Consider the following 27480-nt stretch of genomic DNA (forward strand, 5'->3'; position numbering starts at 1 on the left):
AAAGGATGATTAGAGATCCAGGAAATAGCTTCTCTCAGTAGTTATTTAAGTCCTTCACTTATCCACTTGCCCTTCTCAAAAAGCTGAATAGGTGGCAGCCAAGAAAGCAACCTCTTCTCCATCTCCCTCCCCTCCTCCCCCCATCAAAACAAAAATTATTATTACAAAAGCATCATTATCTGGACTCAGAAGCAGGCAGTATATCATCAGTGCCATCTCCTACTGGTGTCTTCCACATCCTCTTCCTCTGCATATTTCAGTGTCTTGTTTACACATCAGAGGGAGACAAATCCACCCCTGACAGGTTTAGCAACGAGATGAATATTTATAACTGACTTTTTAGGGAGCAGTCTTCTATTTACCTGCCAGACAGGAGCCATTGTGTGCTGAGCAACGCTACAAGCTCCATTTCAATGCCTTTTTTTAAAAGGGCATCTTTCTCTACCTGACCACTGGATAAGGTTTAGCCAGGAAAAGCAATGATGACCCTCAAGGACTCTGAGCCTTATAGGAATGAGGGCACCCAAAAGGCTGTAATGTCTTTTGTACTGTATGCCTCTGCCTTGTTTCATGGTTTTATTCAGCAGCTAGCATACAGCATGGCAAGGCACTCAGAGAGTAACATCCCGAGGCAATGTTTCCCTTCCTTCAACCACAGAAAGATAGGGCTGTGGTGATAAAGGAGCAGTAGCACTGACTCTGACACTGTCAGGGCCAGAGTCAATATTCCAGAACAAACACACACACGTACATACACACGCACACGCACACATACATACATATATATGTATATATGTGAATATATATGTATGTACATATATACATATATTTATTTCTAATCCTAGGAAACTGATTTGCAAGGCTAGGCTCATTCAAATGGAGACATTTGATCACACAAATGCACATGAGATACATAAATGTTATGTGAGATGGGCAGCTGAATAGTACTATGGATAGAGTACTGGACTTAGGAGTCAGAAAGACCTCAGATCAAATCCTGTCTGAGATGCCTAGTAGCTCTATGACCCTTGGTCAAATCACTTGACCTCTCTCAGGCTGTTTCCTCAACTGTAAAAATAGGAATTGTAAGAGTAGCTATCATATTGGGTCACCCTGAGGACCAAATGAGATAGTATTTGCAAAGTGCTTTGCAAAAACTTGAAATTCTATAAAAATGTTAGAACGCTGGATTTGGTTCAAATCCTGCCTTAGGCATTGACTAGCTATGTAAACCTTTGTGAATCACTTAATTACTCTCAGCCTCAGTTTCCTTATCTATAAACTTATAATATAAAAAGTGGGGATAATTACAGCATCTATCCCAGATGGTGAGTGTGAGCATCCAGTGATATAAAAAATAAAAAGTGTTGGTTTGCTATTAGTGGCAATTAGATGGCATAGTGGATAGGGTGCTAGTCTGGGAGTTAAAAAGAACCGAGCTGGATTCCTTTCTTCACTAACTGTGTGATCCCTAATCTCTCTTAGCTTCAATTTCTTCATATGCAAAATGGGCTAATAATAGCACCTATCTCCTAGTTTTGTTGTTATGAAGATCAAATGAAATAATATGTGAAGCAGTCTGAAAACCTCCCAAGTGCTACATAAATGACAGCCATTATTAGTAAGCAGTATACAGCCTTTCCTTAAAAAAGCTTCAGTGACAAATCACTCACTCTCCTATGGTAAGTTTTTTTCATTTTTTCATAGTTCTAATTCTTAGCAAGTTTCTCCTTACACTGATCTAAAATCTGTCTCCCAGAAACTTTCACCCATTGGTCTTGGTTTTGCCTTGTAGAGCCAAGAATCAGTCTAATTCTTCTTCAATATGGTGACCCAAATATTGGAAATCTGCAAGCATGCTTCCCTGAAGTCTTTTCTTCCTCAGTTCTAGGGAAGCCCTGGTCCCTTATATTTTCCTGGTATAGCAAAGATTTCATTCCTCTTTCAGCACAGTCACATTTCTTAGCACATCTTCCAGTTTGCCAAGTGACTTCTAAAATATGATGCCTAGAACTGACCCTAAGACCTCCTGTGTGACCAGGGAAGAATTCAATTGGACACTAAACTCTGATTAACATAGCCTAAGAGCATATTAGCCCTTTGGGCTGCATGTTATACTGTTAATTTATATTGAGTTTGCAGTCTACCAAAACTTCCATATCTGCTATGAAGTACTGCCAAGCTATATAGCTCATTCCATACTTAATGCAGGTAGTATATTAAAATAAGCACAAGATGTTACATTTATCTAAATCTAAATTTAGCTTATTGAATTTAGCTTATTTTTCTAGGCTTTTCCATGATCCTATATATTAGCTACCCCTATGAATTTTATGTCATCTGCAACTCTGATATGCATGCCATTCCTTAATCAAAATCATTGACAAAATATATTTAGCAAAACAGCCTGGTTCCATGACATGCTATAGGTGACCTCTCTTTAGAGTGCCCTAAAATCACTAATCAATATTACTATTATCCAGCCCTTACTGAGAGGACTTGTGAGTCCATCCGCCACTCACATTTCTGATAAGAAACCTGAAGCTCAAAAGGAAAGTGACTTGCCCAAAGTCACATAGTTAAATAATAGCAAAACCTGGACCATAATCCTGATCATGCGACTGACACTCTGGTTCAATGTTCTTGTCACATTTATCCTGGAATTCCCAAAATACCTCAAGCCACGGCAGCATGGTTGGAATATATCCATTACCTAACAAAGTCATTTTGGCTCTGGGGTGCACTCATTTTTTTAAAAGTCACATTATTTTATAGTGTCTACATTACATAAATCCAATGTCTGTATATACATATTAATTATTTGCTTGTTAGCTTTGAAGTCTCTGTATTTTTTTTGTCCATTCCAAAATACAGTCTGAAAACACTTATTGGAGAGAGTCTGACCTCTTGTGCATTATTTCTATTTGTTGAAATGCAACAATATTTGTAGACACTTATGTGGTGTAGAGGATAGAGTGCCAACATGGAGTCAGGAGGACCTATATTCAAATTCAGCCTCAAACACTTAACCCTGTTTGCCTCAGTTTCCTCATCTGTAAAAACAAGTTGGAGAAGGAAAAATGGCAAACCACTCCAGTATCTCTGCCAAGAAAACCCCAAATGGGGTCATGGAGCGTTGGATACAACAGAAATGACTGAATAACAAACAATATTTGTGAAGTATTTAACATAGTGCCTGGCACATTGCAGGTGGTATATAACTGCCAGCTAGCTATTATTATCTACCTCGCTTATCTTTCTATGAACCCTGCTTCTTCTGCCTGATCCTTTGCAATTCACAGCTAATGATCTGACTGATGGATAACCTGACTCACGAGTGATTTAACTAATTCTTAATCTTCCCTTTACCATAAGTCTTTCTAAGCTACTTCCCAAAGCAGTAGCTTAAACTAATGGTAAGTGAAAGTCAGTCTATGGAAAAATATCAGTCACATCTACATGTCCCGAATTCTTTCCTAGTACCTGATCTCCCACGGTTTGCCTCAGAGGCATCTAAATTTCCCTTGGAAATCAGGAGATATCATCAACAGGAATTCTGTCAACTTGGATTACCTTTCCCCTTATATTAATGCAGAAAAGAATGGGGTGATGCAATAATGAATGGCTTTCGTGGTGCAAAATCACTTGTCCAACATGGGAATAATTAATACCTCATTCATTTTTAAATCTGAAAATTCTTTAGATGGTTTCCCTAAGTGTCAGCTTCCTGATGCAAGAAGGATAATGAAATGATGAATATGGTGATCTTGTAACTATATTTCCTCAGGAGCATAAAACAAAACCCAGGTAAGAAAAAGGACATTTTCTATAAAAACAAGAATCAACAGGAATGATAACAATTCACAGGTGGTTAGAAGCTTTGGAAAACTTTTTCTGCCTCTGTCTCTTTCACTTTCTGGTTGGAATAAGGGATGAAAAGGATATGAAAAGAAATTCCAAAGTGGGGCTGAAAATTTTTTAGAGATCCTGCTAGCTCAAGATTGGTAACCAGTCTCAATTCCAAAGCTAAGCAAGGGCACAGATCTGAAGATATCTAAAATAGCTGTGATGAACCCATGATTATATACTTAAAGATGGACTGGTTAATGTATATGCACATGTGATAGTGACAGGAACTCATTTCTCAAGAAGGTACCCCTCTCTATAGATGCACCACACAAATAACTAGATAAAGATCATGTCTCTGAACTCCAACTTCCCTACTCAAAAGTGACCCCAAACTAGCTAAGGCCCTAAACACACTATGAACCATTAGTCTGTAGAATCTAAAGACACCAGATGCCTCAACCCAATCCAGAGCCTTTCATTCCATCCGAGAGCCAAGAACTTCTTCCATGAGGGCTTTCATCTCATAACAAGGATCATCTAGTAATATGTCTAAGGAATAGATGCCACATAGGGGCAGCTAGGTGGTATAGTGGATAGACAGGAGTGAGGAGGACCTGAGTTCAAATCTCACCTCAGACACTTGGCACTCACTAGCTGTGTAACCTTGGGCAAGTCACTTAACCCCAATTGCCACATCCTGGGTCATCTCCAGTCAACCTGATGAATATATCTGGTCACTAGATTCAGATGGCTCTGGAGGAGAAGTAAGGCTGGTGACCTGCACAGCCTTTCCTCACTCAAAACAAAGTCAAGTGCAAGTCATGTCATTATTTCTCTGATGGCATGGTCTTCTTTGCCAACGAAAGACGAACACACACATTCCTATGCCACATAGGAATTTGGGTAGTTTGTGGGGGGGGAGGACCTGAGTATTTAACTGACCTAGAACACTATTTTCAGATTGTCTCTGCCTGCAACTTCCCAGTATCTGGAGAAAAAAAAGTCCAAGAAGCTAACACCACTGGCCCCTTCTGCTAGCTACTCCCCAAGCTGAACTTCCCATATGCTGTCTGGCTAGTTACACAAGACAACTTTGTCCTTTCCCAGAATGCACTCCCTCTTTACCCTCACCTTGCAATTTATTTCTTTAGTAATTTTGCTTCCACACTTAGTTCAGGTGCCATTTCCTTCGCAAAACTTTCTATCTCCCTATGGTTTTGCCTTTCCTAAATGACCTTATGTGTACTTAACTGTGTACATGCTATATCCCTTCCAAATAGAAAAACCCCTACTTGAGGGCAGGCACTTTTCTAGGTATTTATATCTCTTTCACTTAACATAGGATTGTGTACATTGTAGGAAATGAATAAATGTTTTAGAACTAAATGGAAACAAACTTGAGATCAAACATAGAGTTTCAAAATTTATACAATATAGTAAAGATATAACCCTAAGATGTTCAGGGTACTGACATTGTGGCAGGAATAGTTAGTGTGTATTATGACATGTTATGAAATGGAATTCTTCATTCTTGACCCAGGTACTTTTTTTTTTAAGATTCTTTCTGTTTTTACAGCCTCCTATAAGTTCATTTCCTACTGAGGGAACAACTGCCCAGATATGAACTAGCTTTCAGGCAAAATCTAAACAGATCTAAAACAAAACAAATTTCTTGGGACCTACCCTTCTTCTGGTGAAAATTTACTTACTTTCATATAAGTAATACTTCAATACTTTTAGCTTCTGAGGTCAGGAGGAGGGAAGTATGTAAGAGAATGAGTCAAGTGATAATGAGTTAGATCTGTGGTCCATGAAGCATAATGTTCTGCCTTGGCCAGTGGCCCAAAGGTGCAGTTTGTGGCTGGCCATAATTACCTCTGTTGAATATCTTCTGATTGATAAGAGCGTAAGGATTAGATAATGTCTTAACTTTCGGGGGAAACATTAATAGCTGTCTCTCAGATTACTGACAACTTTATATACTACCAATTACAAGAAGCTAACTTTTGAAAAGTCTCAATTCTGAAACCTGGAAAGACTCACACGAACTGAGCAGAACCAGGAGAATATTGTATACAGGAATAGCAATGTTGTGTGATGATCAACTAGGAAAGACTTAGCTCTTCTCAGCAATACAAGGATCTAAGACAATTCCAAAAGACTCATAATGGAAAATGGTATTCACATCCAGAGAAAGAACTATGGAGCATGAATGCAGATCAAAGCATACTGTTTTCTCTTTTTTTGTTGTTTTTTTCTTTCTTGTGGTTTTTCCCTTTTGTTGTGATGCTCCTTTCACAACATGACTAATGTGGAAATATATTTAATATTGCATGCTGTGTTACATGGAGGGAGAGGAGGAGATGGGGGGAAAATTTGGAACTCAAAACCTTTTACAAGTGAATGTTGAAAACTAAAAAAGAAATAAGAAATAAAGTGTTAGGCGCATTGGTTTAAAAAAAAATCTCAATTCTGTTTTATTTCTGGTTCCATTTTAAGTTCCAGACTATTTCCCTCCTTTCTTCCTCATCATGCATGGAAAAGGTCACTGTTTGACACAGATACACACACACACACATACATGTAAAACCACACTATGCATACTTCATATTTATCAGTTCTTTCTCTGGAGGTATACAACATCTTCCTTCATAGGGACTTTGTATCTGATTTGAGTATTTATAATACTCAATAACTTAGTCATTCAGTTATTCTTCAAGCAATATTGCTCTTACTGTATACAACATTCTTGTGGTTTTACTCATTTTACTCTTCATTATTTCATTCAAGTCATTCCATGTCTTTCTAAAATCAATCAGCTCATCATTTCTTACAGCACAGCAGTATTCCACTACAATCATATACCACAACTTGTTTAGCCATTCCCAATGGATGGACATCCTTTCAATTTTCAGTTCTCTGCCACTACAAAGAGAGCTACTAGAAATATTTTAGAACATAGAGATTATTTTCTTTTTTCCTAGATCACCTTGGGAAACAGACCAAATAGTGGTATTGCTAGTTCAAAGGTGATTCACAGTTTAATAACTTTTAGCTTTTCAAATAGCCCTGTAAATGCTTTATAAAACATATTCAGGAATCCCATGGGTGTCATTTAACTCCAGGAAACAAATGCAAAAATTTATACTAGACTAAAGGCTTGTAATGAGACAAGGCCATATGTCCTGAATTTTGATCTCCCCAAACGGAAAATGCAAGAGATTAAGAGAAATGTCAACCAGGGTCATTTACATTGACTTAGCTATACTCTGTGGGAAGGATTAGCTCAGTTTTGCTTATGGGGGAAAGTCATCATCTTTTTTGTGAAATTTATTTGGTAAAAAGCATTAATAATCCCAGTTTTCAAACAAATTTAAACAATTAAAAATAATAAGACTTGTACAAGTAACTGTGAATTTATTTATGCTTTAAGAAGTTACTTTGCAAAAAAGATGAATGAACACACTATTAAATAAAACAATTTTGAATTAATCTACTTTGTGGCATTCTGATTTTTACTCTGATATTGATTAGATATGAAGAAATCAATAGATAATATTTGATGGAGAAATGATAAAACCAATTTATATATCATTTTATGGTGTAGAAATTTATATATCATTCTATGGTGTAAACATTTTCATCATAACAACAAGGAAAATCCTCACTTTACAGATGGGGAAACTGAAGCTCTGAGAAGTTGAGAGACTCACATGACCAGGATCATACCATTAATGTAAATGGAAGAAATGAGACACAAAATGACGTTATGCCTGATCGCAAGTCTCACAAGTTTTCCATTATCCAACACTACAAAGATGCAGTGTGATGTAGAGGAAAGAAAACTGGCCTTAGAGTCAGGAAGAAGCTAGTTTGAATCCTTACTGAGTTCTTCCTAGAAAAGATTCTTACTAGCCAGGTAGTTGTTTAAGTTCTAAAAGCCTCATTTTCTTTTTCTTTTTTTTTTGGCAGCTTGGCGGTACAGTGGATAGAGTACCAGGCCTGGAGTCAGGAAGATCTGAGTTCAAATCCGGTCTCACCCAATTATCAGATGTGTGACCCTGGGCAAGTCACTTAACCTGTTTGCCTCAGTTTCCTCATTCGTTAAATGAGCTGGAGGAGGAAATGGCAAACCGTTCCAGGATTTTCACCAAGAAAAACCCCAAAAAGGGTCATGAAGAATTGGACACAACTGAAAATGACTAAACAATGACAACAAAAGTCTCATTTCCCTCATCAACATAAACAGAAAAATAATATTATCCATGTCACAGGGCTGTTATGAAGATCAAAAGTATATATTTACAATAATGTATAAAGCATTTTGTAAACCCTAAATTGCCATGTAAATATCAGTTATTATAATGATAATTCTTTACTTAAAACAACTGCTTTCACTGACTTTGTCATATTTGGGACAGTATTGATCATTCGCAACCCGGCAATATTCTTTCTAAGTGACTTCCAGGGAGACTGGTTTTACCTGAAAGAATTAGAAGTTCAATAATTTCTGCATCTCCAAGAAAAGCTGCAACATGAAGCGGAGTCCGTTTCTCAGCATCCTAGGAGGAAAACAAAAAGAATACAAATAGTTGGTGACAGCCGACAGACGCTGGTGATGATGCAAACAGAGTTGCTGAGGTACACGTCCAAAAATCCTAACTGAATGACTCAGGTTACAAATTCATTCCGTACACATACTACATAAATGCACAGAGTGAACAAATGTGTAAGGCACCACGGGCTAAACCCTGGAGATAAAAAAGATCTAAGTATGATAGAAGCCCTGTTTTGAGGAGCTTGTATTTTATTGAGGAAATGATAAGTACATAGAAAAATACACAACAAAGTAGGATATCATGGAGGGGGGGAGGAGACATTTAGATAAAATGCTCTAAGAAAAACTGAAGAGGGAGAGAATATGTCTAGTTGAGAGGAATCAGAGAAGGCTTCACAGAGGAGGGGCACCTGAGTTGAGCCTTGAAGGAAAGGAAGGCTGATGAATGGTAAAATTGAGGAAGGAGTCCATTCCAGAAACTAGAAAAAGACAGTATGAATATACAGAAACAAAGATAATATATTGATTTTTGGAAAGTAGCTATTGGTCTGCTATGAAGGAAAAGTATGATCTATGAAATATCTATTTATTTCATTTATATAGACATAAGATTACATATACATAAATTATAGATGGAAAATGTGAAATAATGCTGGAAAGATAAATTGGAACCAGATTACAAGGGACCTTAAATGCCGGATTAAGGAGGTTATATCTTATAGTCAATAGGGAGTCGCTTAAAGTCTTGGAGCAGAGTTGTGACATGGTCAAACTTGTACTTAAAAATTTTTGGTAGCTGTGTGAGGGATAGAGGGTAGAGCCATTAGAGACAGAACCATAATTAATGTGGGATAAATGGGGCTTTTCCCAGAGAGCCGATAGTCAGTGGGGCTCACATTCCCTAAGGGGGTCACACTTCCTTCACAGGAAACTACTATTCCCACAGCATTTCACTTTGAAGTTCTCAACCACCATTGGCACTTCTCTCTTGGGATCTCCCTGATCCCTATGGAAACCAGGACCAGATTCTTAAGGGGAAATCTTGCCTCCTCTTCCAGTATGACTAATCAACACCTGGATGATCCTCACCACCTGAATACGCCTTACACTCAGGTAACTGCTCAAAGAATGAGCATTTCTAGTTACAGTTCTGATAGGAGTCTGAGAACTCAGTTACCATTATAATTTTCATGTATAGTGTCTTTGTATACAATCCTGTCTTCCCTACATCTTTTATTAAAGTCAAGATAAAATCAGAATGGACCCATGTATTCAAGGACAACCCAAGCTAATTTTTTAGTTTCCTTTCAATTTTCTATTGTTGCAATAAACAAGTTCCAACTTCTCTGGAAATCATTAAGTTTGGTTCTATGACATGGTTCATGGTTGGAAATATTCATTTGTTTTGTTTTGTTTTTAAAGAGAAGTGACTAGTTACATAGGCAAGGACCCACAAGGATTTTTAAACACCAAAGTTAGTCAACAGGCAGCCCCCTTTCCATAAAATTCTCTCATCACTTTCCTCCTCAGTAATTGTGGAAGGTGAAGTCCAATTTCATCTAAACTTGATGGCTGCACCTTGTACTTTCTCCCAACCAAGTGTTTCAGGAAAACTGCAAAGATCTCCAGAACTTTGATTAGCCGTTCACTTTTATGATCATGTTCTGCTAGCACTTAATTATATAGTCAACTTAGTCAGCTCTTTATTATTCAGAGACTGATTATTCAATTTGTGGCCAGCTCAGGCTCTTTTGCTGTCGCTCCTCCCCACTCTGACTTCTTGCTTTTAGGCATTTCATGACTCATTAGTATCCATGCCAGATGGCAGACAGGGGAAAACATAAGCGTTGAAACTCAGATCACTCCATTTTGCTATTCCATATAAGTTCAGACAAAAAGGTTTTGTGGAGAATGAGGGTGACGTTAAATGGCTAAGGAGATGATACCTGTGAATTTCAATTACTATATACGTGTTATCCCTGTTGGCAGTTATTGTGGATAATTGAAAGTAGGCCATGCATGTAATAACAAGATTAAAAAACAAAAAACAAAAAGAGGGCTTGCTGGACACGGAGAAGGCAGTGTAGCATAGTAAGCTAGCGTCAGAGGCTGGATTTCAATCTGTTAGTTGAATGATCATGGACTAGTCACTTAGGGTCTCAGTCATTCTTATTCATAAAATGGGAAGAAGAAGAAGAACCGGAAAGCCTATCTCACAGGGATGTTGTAAAGCTCAGATATGGCTATTTATATCCAGCACTTGGCAAACTTGAGAGTATTATATAAATATCCATTATTATTACTCTTACTTTTTTAGGTTACTAGGTGGCCTAGTGGGTAGTGTACTAGATCTGGATTTAGGAAGTCAAATTCAGCCTCAAACACTTACTAGCTGTGTGGCCTTAGGTAAATCAAGACAGAGATCTGCCTCAGTTTCTTCATCTGTAAAATAAGGCTAATGAAGAATCAAATGAGCTAATATCTGTAAAGTCTTCTCCCACAGTGAAGCATGATATAAATGCTATTGCTCCTGTCGTATAAGATTTGTGCCCCTGTTCTTTCAAAGTGTAGCCACATCAAATTACTGTTGAAAGTAAAGATGCTATACTTGAGGGGGAAATGGTTGTTGCTGTTCTTAACAAAATAAGTTTATCACTTTGCTCTCCCAAAGAGAAATACAAATGACTCAGACAAATTACCCTATCATAATTTTTATCAAACCTTTATATAATATCAAAATACCCCGACTTTTGATGGCATTCTGGTTTGTTCTCCAATTCCTGCCCACATTTACCTAATTCATTTCTGGTGAATCCAAGGACAAAAATTACATCATTCCATACTCTTCAGTGAATTGAACTGGTTCCAACGTCTGGTTCAACAAGCTAAGCTTTACTTAAGTGATTTAAACAAGAAGTGAAATGGAATCAAATTAATTGTGACTTAATCTGGCCTGAAGCAAAGTAATTGCTGGTTCATGTTCTGATTTGGAGCTCTTTGCTGAAAGAAAAACCCAAGAGGTCTCCCAGGCTTTTGTCTCTGCTGAATCTGTTTGGCCTATCATGAAGCACTTAGCTAGCTTTAGAAGTTACTGGTTTGGTTTTTTTTTACATCTTTTAGAGCATGACCTGTCCAAACTCAAGTTTCCATAACATAACAAGGGTGTGTTGAGTGAGATCATATGGTAAAAATTCTTGATTTTATATCCTAGCACTAAAGCTCCTTTCAGTTACCTGAACATATTCACACTGGCTTTAGGCGACCTACCCATAAATAAATACCAATAACTTACATAGTTCTTAGAGTAATTCTCCAGCACCTGATTGTATCTTTATGACTGAAGCAGGGAGGCAATGTGGTGAAGTAGAAAGAGCCATGGGTTTAGAGTTCCAGGAACAGGGCTCAAATCTTGACTCTGCTGGTGTGACCTTGGGCATTTAACTTCTCTTGACTTCAGTTTCCTCATCTACAAAAGTAGGGGGTTAGACTAAATAACCTCTAAATCTCCTTCCAGCTCTAATTCTAGAAACATCCTTTTAAGGTAGGCAGGTTCCACACCAAGTCATACTTTTCATCTGACCTATGAACAAATGCCATCCTTTGGATGTGATCCAGAATTTTTTGCTAGTGCTGTGGAGTTTTGCTCTGGGCCATATTTCCATTCTGAGGATGGGTCTAAATCAGATTCCTGTTCAGGGATAGTGTGGTAGGTATCTGCTCGATCACATTTACCTCCAGCCTTACTTTCAAGTAACATTTATACACAGATGAAGTAACAAAATTAGGCTTTATAGGAACTATGAATGTGAGAGGACAGAAGATGACTCAAAGATAAGTAGGTGGAGAAATACACAAAATATTACTGAATAATAGGGTTTTAAAATTTTCTTTCCTATAAATCAGATTTATGTCAGATTCTATCTCTTAAAACTTTTTCTTTTACACAGATCCAACTGAAAATTCCAAAAAACAACTATGGAACTGGATTTATTGTTGACATAAATGTTGGAAAAAGATAGAAGGTTTGTGCTTTTTTTATCACTGATTTCAGAGATACTTCATTTATTGAAAGTAGAAGTCGACATAAATCCAGTTTCCATGTTGCAACATCCAAGGAAAGCAAATCTTCTCTCTCTTTAATAGCCCGTGGCACCACAAGGTAGCACATAAAGGGGGCAGTTGCCTGCTGAGTTGAAAACCGTGGCAGAGAGAGAGCAGAGGAAGTTTCTAAATTGTCTGTTTACAATATAAGAAGCAGATGAAAGAAAATAAAGGAACCTAAAGTCTGTGTATTTAAAAGGAAGTCTGAGATAGTAAATTAGGCCACTTGAGTGAACTAAAAATGCTACTTAGAATGACTACAGGAGGCACCCTAGCTTTTATTTATGGAGATGAATCAATGCTCATCATGTCTTTTGGAAGGTATAATTACTAATAAATTATGAGCTACAAGTGAAAAGTAGAATTATAAAAGGTGTATAATAAAGCAATCTGAGTTTTTTATAGCCATTTTATGCTTTTAAAAAATCTCTCTCTATTCTCAGCATCTTGCACACTGAGAATGAAATCTTAGCAAAACTAGAAAGTCTTGTTTACAAAAAAACCTTGACATCGTTAACTCAGGGAGAATATTAAGGTTCATTTTTCAGATCTGATTCAGACAAAATGTCCACTATGACAGAGGTACTGGGAAATAACTATCAAATTAGACCCTGCAAGCTTAATGCGACATCTGGGATGCAGCGGTGTTTGCCTGGATGTAGCAACGGGCCAAGAAGAAGTCAAAGACACAGCAGAAAGGAGAATCTTTGAGCTATAGCAGTGACTGAGATGAACTGAGTAGGAGAAATGTTGTTTTCTCAAGAAAGCCACAGGCAAAACAGAACTAAATCAAATGGGTTGTAAAAATGGGAAAGAAACTTGGATTTAAGTAAAATTGCTTTGAGAGATGAAGATAAATACTAAAGAATAGGGCAAACTATATTTCCAATTCAATTTTCAATGAAATTTAATCTTTGCCTTGACTACCTTATAAACACACCCCCGCCCCCTCACACACACACAAGATTCCCTGGATTGGCCAAAAAAAAAAAGTTTCTACTATTACTGTTTGTTGCCTGTTCCTTGCAGCTAACTTTTCCATGGCCATAATTTTCACTAAATCTCAAAAGTGGAATTCACACTGATAAAAGTCGTGGAGACTTTTATCTGTTTATATGATATTAAGCTCCGCACTGGCAGGAATGAGAAGATTTTAGTAGCAAATGAGTTTGTGAACCAAAGCCCCTGGTTTGTACCTCAAAAGAGAAGGTCCAGCTGCCCCCAAAACAAATAAAAACAAACAAAAGTGACACTCAGAAGAATTTAAAATGCAACTAAGAATAAAAAGAATGGGAAAAGCCGTACAATTTCATTATATTTGTCCTAAACATCCCAGCCTTAGACATTCATTTCAAGAGCAACAAATTTCAATCAATGTACCACGAGGCACTGGCCAATAAACACAGTCCTTAAGGCCATGGAGAGTTGATGGAATCCTCATGTAGACTTTGGAGAATGCATGGTCCTTCTGTGCAGTTTCTGTTTCTGTTGTACCCAATCTTCTTACTTTTAGGTGAAGGAGGGTTGGAGATAGCTATGACCTTGTGACCTCAAAAATGTCAGAATAGCAAGCAACCACCATCTTGGAGCTGAAATCCACACAAGATAGACCAATAGTATATCAATCACCAAACATTTATTAAGCTCCTAATGTGTACCATGCATAGTGCTGCAGCACCAAGGTTACAAAGACAAGGTAAATAGTGCCCTGCCCTCAAGAAGTTTACACTAATGGATGTCCAAAACCCTAGCTCAGCCAGCAAAACAACATAAAAGCTATTCATCTCCCATTAGAACTCCAACTGAGGATGTTCCAATTCTATTAATTTTTATGAGTTTAAACTCCTAATAAAAGAAAAGCTGAAGTAATAATATTCTTTAAAAGAAGGTTTATAAATTTTTGGGTTATGACATAGGCTGATTTCTTCACAAAAATTGAAAATAATAAAGTATTTATTTTGAAAAAATGTCAACCCTAACACTTTAACATAAAAAGTTTTCACAAATAAAAGATGAAATGTAGATTTCTTCATACCACATAATATAAAGAAATGCAAAGGCGAAGTTAACAATTCATCTGTCTACACCACCAACACCACGTAGACTGTCAATAAAAGACAAATAATAAGTGAGTCAGAACTCAATAGTTAAACTGAATTAATGTCTCCCTTCCTCTAATATCCCCAAACATTCATTTAAACTCTTCACAAAAGAATGAGATCATAGATGAAATGAATCAGTGGCAACTACAACTACTTCACTTGTTTTTCTCTTAGAAGGAAAGTGAAAAGGAAATCTAGATTATGTCAGAAAAAGGATGCTCTGGGATCTTCAGGATTCTACCTATAAAAGTATACCAGCACTCTGCAAGGGAAAATATTAAAATCTTTGCCAGACTTAGACCTAAGGTATAAAGAGACATTATTTGTGCAAAGACAATGTTTTGAACTGTATCTCTGATTTCCTTTAACACAGGGAACTCCTGGGGTAGGGAATTCCCTCTTCTGAATTAGGCTGGCACTTTCTCTGCAATTTATGGGCTTGGTGATGCGCATTGAGAGGTTACGTGATTTGACCAAAGGCATATAAAGAATACGGGCAGCAAGGTAGAGCAGTGGATAGAATTCTAGGCCTAGAATCAGGATAATTCATCATCCTGAGTCCAAATCTGACCTCAGAAACTTACTAGTTGTGTGACCCTACGCAAGTCACTTAACTCTGTTTGCCTCAGTTTCCTCATCTATAAAATGAACTGGAGAAGGAAACAGCAAACCACTTCAATATCTATCAAGAAAACTCCAAATGGACTTATGACGAATCAGACATGACTGAAAAACAACTGAACCACACATGGACAGTATGTGTCAGAGAAGATCAAAAGTCCAGATCTTCTAGGCTCTGAGGTCAGCTATCTATCCATTACACTACACTGCATCAAAGATATTAAAAACAAAAATCAAACTAATTATACATAGGCTGGAGGACCAAAGGTTAATGAATAACATATATAGAGAGAAATACTTTAGTTTAAGATGGTGTATTAAGCATGGAATTTCAACACATTTCACAGGAATTATTCTAAGTGATGTGTTTTAAATACAGTTGTTGACTGAGTAAGCAGATAGAGTAACTACTACTTCTTAGTCCTTGAAAATAGTCTTGAAAACAATAATTGCTTCTAGAGTTTTAGCAGCACTCCACAGAACTTGGAGCAGGCATATTGATAGTCAGTAGATGCAAAAGGACATGTAATATTTTTTAAATGTGTTATTTTCTCATTAAACAAAAATCCATTTTCTCCCTTCCAATTTCCCAATTTATAAAAAAGAACAAAACTTTTGTGACAAATATGCATGGTCAAGCAAAACTAATTCCTACCACAACCATGTCCAAAATGTTTATATACGGTCTCATTATGAATCAGGTCACCTAAATCCATTCCTTCTATGTCAGATTGTAGCATATCTCATCATAGGTTCTCCGTGTTTATGACTGGTCATCGCATTGATCAGAGTTTTTAAAGCTTTCAAAGATGTTTGTTCATACAGTGATGTTACTATATAAATAGGTCTGCTTCTGTTCACTCTACATACAGACATCTTTCCTCATTTCTCCGAAACTATCATTATTTTGTTATATCATGATAGTATTCCATTATTGTCACATACCATAATCTGTACAACCATTCCTCATATAAGTGAGCATTTTCCTGTAATGATAAGGTAGCTTTAACATGCACACACAATAGAGAAAGTTGCAAGTCCAAACTTCTTAGGTGATCAGCCTTCCTACTCCACCTAAAACGTGCCACTTAATAAATCCTGATTTCTTATTTATCCATTTGATTCAAAAAAGGAACTCACAGAAATTAACGAGTGATATTAAAAGCTCTCTTTTCATTTTACAAGATAATTGAAAGAAAGCCATATGATTATTATTTAATAAAAAAAGAAATATTGTTGATCTTACTCTTAGGAATTTTCAGGCATTACAATTTATGATAAAAAGTTACAGACAACACAATAATAGCTATTATACTAATTTTTGAGGTTTTTTTCAGGCATGACGAAAATTAAGAATTTTGAAACATGATAAGGAATATCAAATGCTGATATCAATTACAGAATATTTAACCTGATTATAAACAGCTTTAGGGTCAGAGAAGCACTGAACATATATGTGTGTGTATACACACATATATGTATATATACACATACATGCATACACATATGTATGTGTGTGTATATGTATATATGTATACACACATTAAAACATTCTTCTACCAACCATGCTATATGTACTCAATCAGACAATATCTGATAGGGAGCCCAACAGAAGCCAAATACTACAAGCCTAGCATCAACTCATCTTATTAGGAATATGTCTAAGAACGTTATAGTTTCAGTAGAGAACAATCCCTTCTTTGTCCATACTCAAAAGAGCCACAGGGTATTTAAAATGACCCTGGGATACTCCTAATCCAGAGATTTTCCAGATGCCAGTCTGTTCACCTTCTTTACCCATTTTCTCCTTATTCTGGGATTTCCTTTAATATGCTGTGGGACTTCACGGTCCAATTTGATTCAGGGCCAAGAGTACTACAGGTCTATTTCATTAATTCCAACATGAACAATAAGGAATTGTCATGAAACTTATCTCCTGAAAAGGAAAAGGGCAGAATAAACTAAGTTCTTGCTTTTCTGCACTCATGAGGGGAAAATAAATGCAAATTTCTTAAACAGGTGAACAGCGTTTGCCCTGAATCATTCTAAGAGAGGACTCTTACAACCACAGAAAATGAGAGCTGCTAAGGACCTTGGAGATTATCTAATATAACTTCTTTAATAATGAACATGTCAATAGACAAAAAGATAGTTGTATGTTAAACTATGAATTTCTATTACATAGAGAGTCAGCCTTGAAGTCAAGAAGATCTAGTCTCAATATCTGCCTGTGACTTACATGGCTAAGTATGTCTAGACAAGAGCTTTTTGATCTCTTGGTACTCTTGGGCATCTATCTAACATTTTAAGTTGCACTAGTAAAGAGAGTTTTATCTCCTGAGAATTTATACCAATAAAATCATATTCCTTACCCTTAACATTAAACAGAGTAGCAACAAAATTCTCCTTCTTGTCTATGTCCCTTGTGCAAAATCTCCTTCTGCATTCTCCTGTGTATTTGGTTTGGGGTGTTTCTTTGGAGGCAATAGGGGTTAAGTGACTTACCCAAACTCATACAGCTAGTAAGTGTCTAAGGTCTGATATGAACTCAGGTCCTCCTGACTTCAGGGCCAGTTCTCTATCCAGTGGGTCACCTAGCTGCCCTTGTATATTTGTTGTTAATGTTTCATGAATACATGCAATGGTAATTTAAATAGGAAGATCTTTCCCATTCATTAATAGGCCCATGTGACTTGTTTAAATTACATGGTGGCCTAAGTCACATGTGGTGGGAGGAGCTTGCTGATGGGTGGAAGAAGAAGGGTGGAGCAGAACTGACAGTTGGTAAGAGCAGTTGGGATGGAAGAGAGAGGGCACAGGCAGGCACAGCCAGTCTTATGAGTGTTTGGGGGAAGACCTGGGGCCAGGGGGGAGAGAATGGGAATGGCTTTGTCCCCTGCCAGTGATAATGTTGACTTCTTGGTTACTATGATGGATTCGGGTTTTCTGGTGTTGGATTTGGCTTTCTGGTGTCTGAATAAATGTTTTCTCTTCCGCCTTCTATATGGAGAGTCTTAAACTTTGTGATTCAGAACTACTTTGGCACTATTCATAGTCGTCCTCAGTGCTGCCTTGGCAATACAATACTACACAATTTTTCTCCTTTTTTATTCACTATCACTTTCCCGAACACTGAACATAATGCCTTGTAATAGTAGTAGGTGCTTAATAAATGTTTGTTGACTTGACCTATCCACTCCTCAACTCCAAATAAAAGCCCTTCTTTGCATGCCAAAATATATTCACACACTGGCCATGAATGAATGTGTGCACCTCATTCTGTACCTCTAGTCTACTCTCTCTCTGCCAATAGGTCTTCTGGAGTTAGGATTGGTCATTGAATTGATTAGAGTTCTTAATTCTTCCACAATCATTTTTCTTCATATAGTTGTAGTCACTATGTAATTCATTCTCTTGGTTCTTCTCATTTTACTCTCTGTCATTCCATAATTGTCTTCTCAGGTTTCTTTGTATTCATCATTTTTATAATTATGATGATATAATAATATTCTATTACATTTATATACCATAAGTTATTTGGTCATCCCACCAATTAATGGTCACCCACTTTGTTTAAAATTCTTTGCTAAAACAAAAAGTGCCACTAAAAATAGTTTTGTACCATATACTCTTGGGGAGTATATGCCTAGTAGCATGTCAAAGATTACATTCAGTTTAGTGATTCTGGGAGTATAGTTCCAAATCATTTTCCAGAATGGTTGGACCACTTTACAACAGTTCCACCAATAACACCGTAGTGTGCCTATTCTCCCACAAGGCTTCTAACACTTCATTTTCTATTTTTGTCATCTTTGTCTTTGCAATACTAATGATGTATTTTTAGGTACTAAAAGAACTGGAATAAGACTCATCTACATACATATTGGAAGAAAAACAGGCCCAGGTCTTCTGTGGCATTTTTGTTTTCAGAGCTTCTGAGGCAAGCACTAGTGTAAAGAGTAGGATGGGGCTTCTGGGGAGAGATATTGCCCGCAAGCCCAATATCAGCACATGGAGAATAGGGAAGAGAGGAGATAATAAGATTTAATGTCTCCTCCTTTACCTTCTACCACCAGAGGCCACCACCAGCCAAGTTAAGTTGTGACTTAAGACTGGCCTTGGGACAATGACCAATAGGCAGAGATGAAGGGGGTGTGAGCTGGTAGAGAGTCAGGGAAGTCCCATGTGGCATCCAGTGAAGGCAGAAGGGGAATCCCAAGCTAGCAGACAGGGAGGGGAGTTCCAGAGGCCACCAGTTATTCCAAGGAACCTGCATAAATGATGTAAAGTGGGTATGTGGAGCCAGGGCCTACTTGCAATGTTGTCCCAAGCAACCATATGCTGCCTAATAATTTCCATCCCAAATAGAGCAAAACTATTCTGGTGAGTAGAGCTGCTTTTATTTTTCTCATGGAAACTTCTAAAGTCACTTCTGTGATCAGCAAAAGAATCTTTTAATTGAAATGATTGGTCAGTCTTTACTGATAACTGTTTTCCTTTGCTATCCATCTGGCCTACAGTTTTTCTGAAAATTTTGAGAAAACAGTCCAAGTAGATGCTGGTGATAAAAATTCTAAGCAGGGCTATTAGAAACTTTAACATAGAATGGTTCAATCAAGAGTCAATGCCAAGCAATTACTTCAAATGCAGCTTCATGCAGTGGGCACAATTTTCTATAGCAGGATCTTCATTATCTTGTAGCAAGTTTCAATTAGTTAATGTACTCTTCTATAAAGCCTCTTGGTAAAAGATAAAACATCAGGTTTAGCACTGTAAATAAGTTACAATTATTTACCAGTAAACATATCATTCCCATTAGCTGTTCAGTTGATATCTCCTGTTTTTACAACACATTCATGCCCAATAGGCAGTTGGTAAGCCAGGCCTGGCACTCAGGAGTAAGACTAGGGTTACCTATACGGATCAAGGAATCATCTCCATAAAGATGACACTTGAACCTCCAGGTGCTGGTAAGAGGGAGTACACAGACAGGAAAGTCTTAGACAGCCATGGGAAACCCACAGTGAGAGAGCACAACATGGAGACAGACCCAGCAAAGGCAACTATGAAGGAAAGATCTGACAGGTAAGAGGCAAACCAAAAGAAAATATCACAAAAACTCAGAGAAGAGAGAATGCACAGGAAGGGGGAATGTATCAAACACTGCAGAGAAATCAAGAAGGATGAGGATTTTGAAAAGACCATGAGATTCGGCAATTGAGGGATTGTTGGGAGATGTGGAAAGAATAATTCTGGTGGAACCATGAGATCAGTCTGTGTAAATTCCCACTGCTTTTATCTTTCCATGGTAAATTCCTGACCTTTTAAATGTGTGTGTGTGGACAACCCAACCCCCATTCCAGCTCGATCTAGGTCTACATGCCAGACTACGAATCTGATTAGAGAAGATAGCTTTGTTGGCCTTTAGTTAGTATTCCAATATGTGTAAGTTACTTAAGGGTGGCTCTTAGGTTCCATTTAACCAGGTCAGAATCCATGTGTGGAAGATGAAGGACTAGAAAGATGTTTCATCCAAGAGATATCTGATAACCCAGGATTCTCTTAGCATTCCTGCCTATACTCTATGAATTCTTTTCCAATGACCTATTACCTTGTTATTATGAGGTAGTAAGGTGGTACAGTGATTAGAGCATAGGACTTGAAGACAACACGATCTGAGCTCAAAGCCTGTCTTGGACAATTACTAGCTCTGTGACCCTGGGGGAGTTACTTAACCTCTCAGGATCAGTTTCCTGATCTGAAATATGGGGATAATAACAACACCAACTTCACCAGGTTGTTGTGAGAATTAAATGGCATATGCAAAGCACTTTGCAAACCTCAAAGTCCTATATAAATGCTATTTATTATAGCAACCTAAGTGAAAAAAAAAATCACAAAATAGCTCAAAAGAAAAAATTTCCCACAACAGTATCCAAATGTAAAAGAAACATACTAAATGCATGAACTGGTGGTTGAATGAGATCCACAATCAATTATGCTGGACCCTTCCAACATCAGCTCTGAATCTGGAGATACTGAAAACTTTAACAACAGTCTCTAACAGGAGAGCTAAGCTCAATCATCGATCCTAAGATCTGTCTGAGACACGTATGCATCCAGTTCTATATCTAGGTTGGTCAGTGAGAGCCAGAGAGAACACCTGGTCTATCTAAGGACACAACCATTCTTTAAATCCCAGTATTTTGGAGTCCTTGGCAACTTCTATCATAGATAAATGTCTTGTGCCTCCTAAGACCTTCCCAGGGCTTCTTCTCAATCATATCCAATTCTTTGTGACCCCATTTGGGGTTTTCTTGCCAAGATACTACAGTGGCTTGCCATTTCTTCCAGTTTATTTTTCAGATAAGAAAACTGAGGCCAACATTGTTAAGTGACTGGCCTAGTATGTGTCTGAGGCCATTTCTCTCATTTGGAGGGCAGTAACTGATTCCCTTTCAAAAGCATAGGGGAAGCATATAATCTAATGGCAACTGATGGGTAAATGTAATGATCCAGAGCTCAGGATGCCATGAAAACAAGTCAAGAAGAAATCCAGGTGTTTAGAAGGAAGATTTTGGGATGGCGGTAAAAGGGCTAGCGTCCTTATTCTAGTGGCTTTGTTAGTTATGAAGCCCACTGCCAAAAGTTAGAGTTCCATTTGTACACAGCCCTCTACTTACTCTGAAGACGGTAGACCTTGGAACAACGGCCCAAAGAACAAAATTCCCATGCATTCCATTTTCAACAGTTGATACCATTGTTTTATGGAGAAAGCTAACCCCCTCTAAGAAATGAGTTATTATTCTGGGGACCTGTCAATTTAAGATAAAATAGATATGATATGACATGATGTGATTAGTTTACTCTCCATTTCATGAGGTTTAAAACATTATTCTGAGAAGAGGTCCACAGGTGTTACCAGATTGCTAAAAGGGCCCATAACAAAAAAAGGATTTTTTGCATTAGGATGCATTAGAATTTTTCCCAAAGAGGCCTAGTAAAGTACATAGGGATGGTGGAATATGAAGAAGGCTGGTCTAATTTGAATTTTGAAGGTGGGTAAAGGAGCCAAGATCTTGGACTTCAAAACAACTACTCATTATTACTATTAATACCATTTATGTAAAGCCTTATAGTTAACAAATGGCTTTCTTCACAATCCTTCCCCATCCCTACCCCCGTATTTACCTTCTGCAGGGAATCAAATATATTAACAATTGTGCTGCTGATTAAAGTGCCTCCACAAATCAGTCACACTAAGAGTCAACCAAAGAAAGATAAGTTCAAATAGTAAATGAATTTTGCAATCTCTCTTTTCAGAAGCTACTTTAAAAAATCAGAGCTAAGTTGTTTTAGATGTTATGAGCTATCTGGTAATCTATTAGACCAATGACTCATTTCATGAAAGAAACTCTTAGACATTACCTATTTTTACACTTAGAAACTCGCTGACTTTTTTCTCCTTTCTCCTTAATAACCTAATAATAATATGATACCTAGGATCTGCTCTTTGAGTACTGTAATAGCCTTTAGCAAGAGAATCCTGGCTTGACAAAAACTGCAATCTTGGAAATTATAACAGATCATGAAGAAGAGTCTACTGAATGTAGCTTCTTTATTTTTAGATGAAAATAAGGCATTCTGGAGAAAGGAGAGTTGGAATACCAGGACAGTCTAAGTATTCATCAAAATTCATTGATGTCTAGATTCCAGTTCTGCTCTTTAGATGTATCCCCAGAGTAGAGAAGCATCACACACTAGGCTCCTATTAGCTTAATGGGCATATTCCTTTAGCAAAGACTAGTTTGCTATTTTCCGATTCTGGTGTCACTAAAGAAAAACTTTTATTTTGTAATGTGGTTACAGAATCATAGATCATGAGATAGGAGAAACCTTAGAGACTGTCTAATTCAACTGCATTTTACTGACAAGGAAAGTGAGATAATTAGTGACATACGTGCCATAATCTGAGGACCCAGGTCCTCAGATTCCAAACCCAGTTCTCTTTTCACTACACTAGATGACCTCCTTTTTGGATGAACAAGGAAAACAGGGTCCTGTGCAAATCACTAGTCCAGTTCTCAAACCAGGCATATTTCCCATTACAAATTAATAAATTAGGATTCAAGTCTATAAATTAGTCTCTCATAAATTTGATTTTGTTTTTGTTGTAGTTCAGTCATTTCAGTGACATCTGATTCTTCATGATCCCATTTGGGGTTTTCTTGCCAAGATATTGGAGTGGTTTGCCATTTCCTCCAGCTCATTTTACAGATGAGGAAACTGAGGCCAACATTGTTAAGTGACTTGCCCAGGGTCACACAGATAGTATGTGTCTGATGTCAGATTTGAACTCAGGTCTTTATGACCCTAGGCTGGCACTCTAATCATTGCACCACCTACTTGCCCATAAATTTGATTAGAAAGATCAGTTTTCTAGATTATGATCAAGCTAAGGAAAGCTAATAAAATGAGAGCCTGAAGAACCCTGACAGAGTGATCATGAGGAAATCACTATTTGATATATGACATCTGATTGGCTGGTGGTAGAGAATATACTAGATGGGATGATGAAGTAAATGTTAATCTATACTGAAGACAATTAGTAGTGGGATTTCAGAAGCAGGATAAAATTATAGGTACATTAAAAACAATTAAGCTCTACTGGGCCTCGAAGATCCTAATATAATAATATTGTCTTCTCTGTCTGCTATTATAAACCACGTTTGCCAGTGTTCATTAACAAAGAGGCAGAAAATATTTTTAAAAAACACACAATCCAAAACCTCACTGACTAATATATTACTGCCAGCTCATCATAAATGTTAACTCTAGTGTCTTTGCCTTCTCCTATTCCCTCAAAAATTCATTTAGGATTAGTAGAGATATCCAAGAGATTGCATGAAAAGTACAATTGAAAGCAGTTTCATATCAAGGAAGAACCCTGGGACTTTCCAGACAAAAGGCTGCCTGAATGGATACAGACTGCTCAGCTCTCACACGTACAGGCAAGGAAAAAAACTGAAATTTGTGCCAGATCTAATAATGATCAAGAAGTCCATTGAGAAACTACAGTAAGTAACTTATGCCACTTCAGAACCACACAAAAAAGCTAGCCAGAACCCCACAGATGATAGGAGAGAGACTACCAGTCAGAGCTGGTGCCTGTGCAGGGAAACAAGCCAGTAGCACAGTGTGATCAGAGGTCTCATAGTCATATAGCCTATACTGTCCTGTGTCCAGAAACAACAAAAGTTGGGGGTCCTCCCCACCCCAGAAAGCCTCAGGGAAGCCAGAACACCTAGCATGGGGGAACTTAGAAACTCTGAGGACAGGTAGTTCTCAGATCAAGAGAGATAAGGCTTCCAGGAACTCAGAGGACCCTAGCACTCCTTCCTGAAGTACCATAGAAAACCCTGAAGACCTAATACTCTGAACCACAAAGGCCCAGGGCCTTTAAAACTGGGAAATGGAAGGTTGAGGAAACTCAGAATGTGTAACTTTCTATATATTTCTTTGTGTTGTATGTACTGGAATCAGATGACCCTGGAGAAGAGAGTGAGGCTGATGACTCTGCACACCCCTGCCTCACTTAAATCCCATTCACATGCAAGTCAAGACATCACCCTCCTGATGTCATCGGTCTTCAAGAAGGAAGGACAAATAACAATCTGTGAGGAGGAGTAGCTGCCCCACTGGGGACCCAACTGTCCAGGTCCAGCTGGACAATGCTCCTTCCTCTCTCTCTCTCTCTCTCTCTCTCTCTCTCTCTCTCTCTCTCTCTCTCTCTCTCTCTCTCTCTCTCTCTATATATATATATATATATATATATATATATATATATACACACACACATACGTATATACACATATATACATATGTGTGTATATATACACATACATACATATATAAAAATACTTGTGCACATGATATATGCTTGTTATATATCCCCTACTGTAACTGTAGCTCTAACATCTAACAGTGCCTGACACATACAAGGTACTTAATTGCCTATTAATTGCAGACTAATTGACCATTGTTGATTCTGAGATCCTTCAAAATCCTACAGCACTTTCTCAACAAAGATTTTATTCTAGGTAGTTTGTGTTAAACGTATTTTATTGTATTAAGATTCACTAAGAATTGGCCATTGACATACATGTATGTATGTATGTGTATGTAAGATGTATGTTCGTGAGTGGAGATACACACACACACATACACACACATACAAGAACAGGTCAAAGTTCAATTCTGATGTCTTATCACACATGAAGTTTCTCAAAGATTATGCCAGCAAAATAGGAGGTTTGAAAGGTCTAACTAAACTCAGGGCCTGGACGCACGTTTGTTGTACTAGGACCAAACTAAATAACTGTGGAGAACTTAGCAAGTGATGATTTTTTTTTTTTTGTACCAAAACTCATAAGTATCTACTAAGTTGTGATGGGATTGTGATCTGTGCTGGTAGAAGGATATAATAAACATTGAGACATTAGCCAAGTTATCTAATAAGCCAAAAGACTTTAGGAGAATCCCTATATTTGCCAGGAAAAAAACCCCTTTGTGGTTAATGAGTGTAATTATACAAAGAAGATTGACAGTAATGACCAAGGCCAGGAAATCTTCTATGGATTCTGCCTTTACTGTACTTGTGTTAAGCCCACTTCTGGTTCTGTACAAACTATCCAGGAATGAAATGCCTCATTGATTTACTACACCCTGAACTGTGCCCATAGCCCCATCCGATGGAATGTAAGGTTGTTACCCAGCCCATAGCATAATTTTAGTTTGTACAGAGTAGGCTTTTACTAAATGGCTGTTAAACTGAATTGAATGAGAGGCGTATAAACTGCACGTAGAGTAGCCACAGACTTAGTAAGCCAACAGGATGCCCTCACTCTCCTTCCCAATTTGACCACAGTCCATCACTTAAAATGGAGCACTGATCAGTCTCACCACAAAATTTCTCAATGAAAGAAACATTCCACATTGTTAGCTTTAAAGAGATCTTTAAAGACCTGGTTCTTCCACTAATTCCCTGTATGCTCTTAAGCAAATCATTTCTCCTCTCTGACCCTCCATTTTCTCATCTTTAAAATGAAGGGTTCAGACAACTTTCTTCCAGTTTTACAATCCGTTTAAGACACCAGAAAGAAGTGAGTCACTTTAAAATTCCAAAAGAAGGCACAATAATGTTAATTCACTTGAAGAGAGCTAAAATTCAAATTCAACTGTAGCTCCGGTTAAACTCATGACTGAAATTCAGGTACCAAGACATCAAGAAATCCATAACTGGAAAAGCTCTATTTCTGATTTATAGGTTGAAATTGACATAGTAGGAAAAAGATCTCTCATTATACTTAACAAAATATTCTCTCAAGCTAGAGAAATGAGAGATGGCAATAGACTTTTTTTGTTAGTGGATTAAAGCAATGAGGTATCATAGTTAAGGGAAAATAACAATATTTAAAAGTATAAGTAGGAAATTTGCAGTCAATAAAAACTTACCTTTCCTTTCTTATATAAATTCTGGTTCTGACAACTCAGAACTCTATAGTGCTAGAAGTCAACCAGGTGTAATTAATTGTACATATTGATTAGTAATTTTGTAGGAGTAGTTGGCCTTTGACCAATTAATTTACACTACTCCCCACCTTGATATAATTATAGAAAGCAAAAGGAGACGGGAGAAAATCTATTAGTCCCAACCAGCTACCCAACAACCCCCTACAACCTTTATTGAGTTCCTTTTATTTATGGCAGAATATTATAAAATCAAATGACTTTGTCATATTTCTTATATATCTTGGAATAGAGATCACATCAGTAATAGGCATGATTTTACTGCTCTATCTGTCTCATCCCTATCTCCCTCCCTGCAAAGACTTCAGGATTAGCAAAATTTAGGAAGTCCTTTGAATCTCTCAAAATGCCTAGTCTAGTGAATCACATAAATTTAGCTTAGCTTTTGTGTAACAGGGACTGGCACACATGCAGAAAGCCTGCAAGACGGTTGCTTGCCACATAGAAGGGACTAGGAAGCCTGCTTTCTGGAGAGATGGGATAACGTGTCTTGGAGAGACTTAAATATGCTTAGACATTCTGTAATTAGATATTCTGTAGCTAGTTCTGGTCCTCTAACCATAACTTATTGATTAGCTTTGTAACTAAAACTGAGGACACCTTCAAAAAAATTACCAACAACCAAAGTCCTGAATCTTGATAGATATCTCTTTAACTCCT

At 37.5% G+C, this 27480-nt stretch overlaps 1 protein-coding gene across 10 annotated transcripts in view; it reads right to left on the reverse strand.

Moving 5' to 3' along the window:
* The window catches only part of ANKRD44 (ankyrin repeat domain 44), a 360684-nt gene that overhangs the window by 159053 nt on the left and 174151 nt on the right, over positions 1 to 27480 (reverse strand). For all 10 annotated transcript variants that reach the window (XM_072612776.1, XM_072612773.1, XM_072612772.1 and 7 more), the window contains exon 3: positions 8333 to 8411. In XM_072612776.1, coding sequence (XP_072468877.1) covers positions 8333 to 8411 — 79 coding nt within the window. The remainder of the gene's footprint in view (positions 1 to 8332; positions 8412 to 27480) is intronic.

The sequence above is a fragment of the Notamacropus eugenii genome, chromosome 5 (genome assembly GCF_028372415.1).
Source record: "Notamacropus eugenii isolate mMacEug1 chromosome 5, mMacEug1.pri_v2, whole genome shotgun sequence".
Classification (NCBI taxonomy): domain Eukaryota; kingdom Metazoa; phylum Chordata; class Mammalia; order Diprotodontia; family Macropodidae; genus Notamacropus; species Notamacropus eugenii.